The 6000-nt window shown below is 53.8% G+C and overlaps 1 protein-coding gene across 2 annotated transcripts in view; it reads right to left on the bottom strand.

Annotated features, from left to right (window-relative positions):
• Positions 1 to 1617: 1617 nt before the first annotated feature.
• The window catches only part of HTRA1 (HtrA serine peptidase 1), a 49244-nt gene continuing 44861 nt past the window's right edge, over positions 1618 to 6000 (bottom strand). Inside the window, exons 7-9 of one of the 2 annotated variants that reach the window (XM_066239736.1) lie at positions 5520 to 5577; positions 3597 to 3695; positions 1618 to 2326 (exon numbers count right to left, since the gene is read on the bottom strand). In XM_066239736.1, the coding sequence (XP_066095833.1) occupies positions 2158 to 2326; positions 3597 to 3695; positions 5520 to 5577 (326 nt within the window). In that variant the 3' untranslated portion in view covers positions 1618 to 2157. The remainder of the gene's footprint in view (positions 2327 to 3596; positions 3696 to 5519; positions 5578 to 6000) is intronic. The other variant, XM_066239737.1, reaches the window with a different exon arrangement.

Below are 6000 nucleotides of genomic sequence, written 5' to 3'. Positions count from 1 at the left end.
ACACCCTTTCAACGCAGCTCTGCCTCCTCCCAGGTTTAAGGCTAATTTGTGTTGCCAAAACTTCTGTCGCAGCCCAAAGCAGGAGAAACGTATATCTCACACGGATGAGTATGGGGTGCTGGGCTGACAGCCCCCACAGGACCCCGGATCCCACAGGGCAGACACATAATGAGCCAACGAGCGTGCCACCCTGCTATCTCTGTGGCCTTTCATGTCACTGCACACACAGACAAAGCTCTGACCCCACCCCGAGTCCGTGGACCTCCAGGAGATGTTGCTGAGTGTTTGCAGAGGGTCCGCGCCAGGCGGTCACCAGACTGACCCCTTCCGGAGGAGCCACCTGTGATCTTCCCGGCAGCGACAAGCTGAAGAGAGCCAGGCTCAGGCGGGGCTGGCTCTGACCCGGACACCAGACGCCACCCAGTGCCCTCCCTACTCGTGGCACCATCTCAGTCCCAGGGACCACCCAGAGGAGCAGGCCCCCAGGCTACAGAGCTGAGGGCGAAGGCCTGAAGCCACAGGCCACTCTCTGAGTCACCCCCTTTAATGCAGAAGGAGGGACTGCAAACCCCACGCCTGGCGTGGAAAGACTTACCGGCTCCTCCCGCACTCTACAGGGTCATCTGCGCAGACGGCGAGGGGACGCGCCGCGGCGATGTGCACACACTGCTCAGCTGCCTCGTGTCAACACTGACGAGGCCTTCACTTCACGGGATGGCTCCTGGACCCTGGGCCTTCCACAGCCTCTCCTGCTCTGACTCGACCTCAGAGACCTTGGTGATCTATTGGCCCAGGAAGGATGAAGCTCTCAGACCAGAGCGCTGAACCTCCATGCAGTCCAAGGCCCCCCTGCTGACTGCTGACTCGCAGAGCCGCTCACCCTCTGCTCTTGGCGTAAACAGCCTCCTCCCTGGTGGGTGCTCCCACGGGGACGCGGGCCTGTGCAGACGTCCAAGCTAACGTTTTGCAACAGGCTTCTTGGGTCCAACTCCCCAAACTCCTGGACAGGAGGTGCCTCGGGCTGCCTAAAGCTGTGCCTGCTCAAGGACACTTTGAGGGGAGCCCTGCTGTGCACCCCACAAGGCATAAGCTGTTTTCTGTCAGAGCCCCAGACAACATGAATCAGCTTCAGCCTGTGCTTTCAGGGGACTCAGAACAGGACACTTTGGGGGTTCTATCCTAGACTCCTGAAGTGTCTCTCTTTCAAAAAGAGATCTGGTTCCTTGACTGAGCTGTGGGGCAAAGGGGCCGGGTCTGTCTGCTCTGCGCTGACCCCTGCACCCTAAGCCCTGTGCCTTGCATAGAGCAGCGGCCCAGAGAATCTTTATTGACCGATGACAGCATAGTGCGTGAGGTCAACAGAGTCTTTTCAGTTTGAGAAGCCCCAGATGCAAGTGCAACTGTCCTCAAATCCAATTTCACGAGGCCAGGGCAGCCGGGCACAACCGCTCATCACACCAGCAAACCCCACGGATTGACCTGAAAATAACCGCTAAGTCCTGCCACTCAACCCCACGCGGACAACGTGGTTTCCCGGGGAAGCCCCTGGACACAGTATCACCTCCAAGAAACTGCGACCAGCTGTTGAGAGGGACGGGAAGGAAGCATGCCAGAGAGCCAAGTATGAAGAAGTAGTTTAATAGCTCAAACCCAAGGTCACTGTGCTCCTCGTTCTGAGGAGATTCCCCGAAGAAGTGACTGTGGCCGCTTTGGAAGCCAGCGTCCCCCCGCTGCGGTCCCGGCACCCACCCACTCCGGGGCGCTGACTCGGAGGAAAGCCTGCACACGCCCAGTGCCCGCCCGACTCCCCGGGGCCTTCCTCTGATGGACGTGTTATATCAACTGCCGTCCCTGGACTAAGAGGATGACTCAGTTAACGGAGGAGACAAATGTTGACTGTCCAAGCAGGAACAGTCCAAGCGGGCAAGAAAAAGCACACTGCATACATACGGTACAGGAGGGCGAGTCTCTGCTACACATTAACATTTGTTTTGCCTGCAAACTATCAAGAAGGAGTCTGTCGGCCAGGGAGTTTCTGCTGAACAAGCAACATGGTGGTCAGAGTCTTGGGTGGTCCGTGCCACCAGCTCAGGGGCATCATGCACCGTCCACTGAAGAGTCTTTGAAGGAAACATGAAGCCCAGCTCATGCCTCTGCCTACTGGTCCTTTTCTTCAGGAACCACCGTGATCATAATGTCTTCGTTGCCCCTGCGGACGACCATGTTCAGGGTGCTCTCCTTTTTAATGACGTCGCTGACGTCGTTGGCGGAGACCACCGACTGTCCATTGATGCTGATTATGACATCATTTTCCTTGAGCCCACCACTGCAACAGAAGGAGAAAACAATGGTGACATCTCCACTCCTCCTGTCTAACTGCCGTGAAAGGCGGTCCTCTTCGTGTGGACAGAGGCACGGTGTAGAACCTCAGAAGTTTGCACCCAGAGCAAACAGGTGGGTGCTGGTGAACTTAGGCGACTTAACCCACTAAAGGACTGCATTAATTCCTTTGGAGGTGTTTAGGACAAATCTCCAATCATGTCCATTGCAGAAATGCCTACCAGCACTTGTATGATCCATGACAGACTGACCACAAAAAGGCAAGGATGTGCTATATTTCATCTACCACGTACTGTGACCAAGGCCAACTTTCTTATAATGCGTGTCACCACTCAGAGAACTAACTGTTCCTATAAGGATCGGCGGAATGGTTTTATCATGTGACACTTCTTTTGTGTTATTGTTGCTGTAACTTTAGCTCTTAATGTATGACAACGTCAAATAAGCTATTATGGTCCTTAATGGTCCAGCACAGAGGTCAGCTTTTTCTGTAAAGGGCCAGGCAGGAAATATCTTAGTCTGCGCAGGCCTCACTGTTTTCTGTTACAACTACCACTGTTCTAGCCCGAAGGCCACCCCAGACAATGTTTCCTCTGCTGATTTCACGTAATTTTCATGCGTCATAAAATACTATTCTTATTTAAAATTTTTTGCAAACATTTAAACATGCAAAATCTATTCTTAACCTCTGGGCAGTACAAAGGCAGACAGCGCACCAAAGCCGGCCCAGGGCGGTCGGCTGCTCTCGGTCCTCTGCTTTTCTGGGATAGCATGTCCACGCGGGTGACAGACCCAGAGGGCCGGCTGACCTACTCCTCTTCATCTGACTTTGATGTTGCCTGGCTATTCTTCTAGAGGCATGGGCAGTTCTAGCTGACGGATAACCAGATGCTATAGGACAGGACGTGCATCCTAAAGCCGATATAGGACCACTGCCCAGGGTCTCAGGGACCCTGTCCTTAAACCTCCTTTCTCAGCCAGGCCTGTCTGTGGGACTCCTAACGACTCCAGCGCTCTTTCCATCTGGATGACCCCTCTTAAAGCAAGGACTTTGGAGACAAGAAGCTCCCCTTTTTCTGGTGAGTCCTAAGCTGAACCAGGTCGGAAGGCCTGGCCAGCAGGACTGACCGAGGACGTCCAACCATTGCATCCAGGAGCCGCACGGCCGCCCGAGCTGATGTGAAATGAGCGCGGGCCCCTCCCACGACCCCCAGAACCGCAGGGTATGAGGAAAAGGGAAAGTGATTCGAACTCACGCCTCCGCTGGGGTGTCGGAAAGCACTTCAATGATGTACGCTCCTGAAAGCACGTCTGGGAAGTCTCGGTGCCGGTCCTTGAGCTCCTTGGCTTTACTGCTTGGGAGGAAAGACCCCTGTGTCAATGTTAAATGCCACCGGGCCCCCACTGAGGCCACCGGGCCCTCACTGTGGAGACTGGTGCCTGCCCCACTGCTCTGCCCAACCCTGAGTCCAACGGGACATGCCTCCAGGAGTCTGATACTGCTGGAGGTTGCCTGTCTACTAGACTCAAAGATTTCTTGGGTAACAGCAAGAGAAGTGTCTCCTCATCATTATTAGCTTGACTCATTAGTTGACAGTAGCTACCATCCAAGGAGTCACTGTCATAGAGCAGTTGGCTGGTCGGGAGCCTGAGCTCGGCCACTTTCTGACTGTGCGATCCAGGGCAGTTGCTTAACCTCTCTGTGCCTTAGTTTTCACAAATGCAAAATCGGGATGATGACTTTTCCTCTGTGACATTGGTTGTTGTGAGGATTGGATGAGGTCATCTGGCTATGGCACCAGGCCCAGTGCCCGGCACAGAGCAAGCAGGGGACCGACAGTGGCTAGCGTCACTGTGCCTAGTGATCATTGTCACCACTGAGCCTTGGCACACAGTAAATCACCTGCACTGTCATCCTCATCCTGGGCAGCAGGAAACTGAAGCATTCAGAGGCCAAATCGTTCCCAAGGGCACAAACCAGGAAGTAGCAGAGCTCGGACGAGAACCCAGGCCGGAGCCCAGGGCTTGAACCTCTGTCTCCCCAGATCAAGATAAGAACAAGGGCACATTTTAGTCTCGGCACACCGGTCCCCACTGTGGAGTGCTAAGAAAGGTACCAGCGTTCACCATACGTATCTAACCTATAATTCAGGGTCGCAGTTAATAGTTGATTTGTTATAACAATACTATATATTTTTTTTTCCTTCTTTTTCCAAGTGAGAGGAGGGGAGATAGAGAGACAGACACCTGCATGCACCCCGACCAGGATCCACCCAACAACCCCTATCTGGGGCTGATGCTCTACCCATCTGGGGCCATGCTCATAAGTGAGCTATTTTGAGTGCCTGAGGCGGAGACTCCACAGAGCCATCCTCAGAACCTGAGGCTGATACATTCAAACCGATGAGCCATGGCTGTGGGAAGGAAAGAGAAAAAAGAGAGAGAGAGAGAGAGAGAGAAGGGGGAGGGGAAGGGTAGAGAAGCAGATGGTTAATTCTCCAATTGAACTCAGGACATGCCCATGTCAGGCCGATGCTCTACCACTGAGCCAACCAGCCAGGGCAACAAAAACATATTAATATTCCTATTAATATGTTCTACTCTCAGCCGAGTTTACCTACAACAATTTCAACTACACCCTTAGTTACCAGGACTCTTGCGATTACATCAGATTTTTTTCATCAAGGGTGAAAAACACCAGCGTGTTATGGGCCTGGAGGCCACATGCCACAACTTCCACCAGCCCAGGAAAACAAGCCCATCAGTCATGTGGGCCGGACGGCATTCCTGCAGCCACAGCCCACAGGCAGCAGACCTCATGACCGGCAGGGCTTGCTGGGGCAGAGGGAGGTGCTTGGGGCACTCCCGGAATGTGGGTTTCAAGAGGACAAGTGCTGAAAGCAAGGCCTGAGGGAGAGTGACCAACACCACCTGTTGTTCAGGCCTGCCCTCAAGGCGGAGGCAGACTCTTCCAGAAGGAAGGACCTGCTCAGTACACACGAACAGACTGAGAGATAAGCCAAGAGGCCAAGGATCCTGACCCCTCTCTCCTTCCTCACCTTACGTAATTTCAACTAGAAACTGCGCATAAGGTTTCTCTTTCAGGGGTGCCAGGGAGGCCCTTTCCGAAATCCAGGGTCATTTAAACTTAAGACAGACACACACACCCTGGTACCCACCTGGATGTGAGCGACATCATCCGGATGCCAATGTACTTCTTCTTGGTGATGGCTTTGCCTGGAGGAACAAGAAAAGGACAAGGGAGGTCAGCCGAGTTGGTGGCTGTGCTGGGGCCACCAGGAGCTGTGAGGTTCAATCCCCCAGTTTGCAGGGGAAGGACCAGGGCCATCAGGGTGTGCACGGAGGCTGTGGATAAAACTCCACCTGGGACCGTGGGAAGTCCTGTCACTTCAGTTAGTGGCTGAAAGCCTAGGAGGGATCCTTGATTCCTCTTGGCCCCAGCCTGACATCTGACAGGGTTCTTTCTGTCCTTCATATAAATCCAGACAGCGGCCCCTTCCCTCCATCCTGGTCTGGATGACTAGGATAGCCTCTTAACTGGTCTCCCAGCTGCCAACCACCCCTCAGTAGAGTCACCTCCCAGCCCTGAGAGGGACCTTTAAAGACATCAACCAGATCACAAACTTCCCTATTCTCCAT

Source organism: Saccopteryx bilineata, chromosome 7 (genome assembly GCF_036850765.1).
Source record: "Saccopteryx bilineata isolate mSacBil1 chromosome 7, mSacBil1_pri_phased_curated, whole genome shotgun sequence".
NCBI lineage: Eukaryota > Metazoa > Chordata > Mammalia > Chiroptera > Emballonuridae > Saccopteryx > Saccopteryx bilineata.
This window is presented reverse-complemented; position numbering and strand designations above follow the sequence as displayed.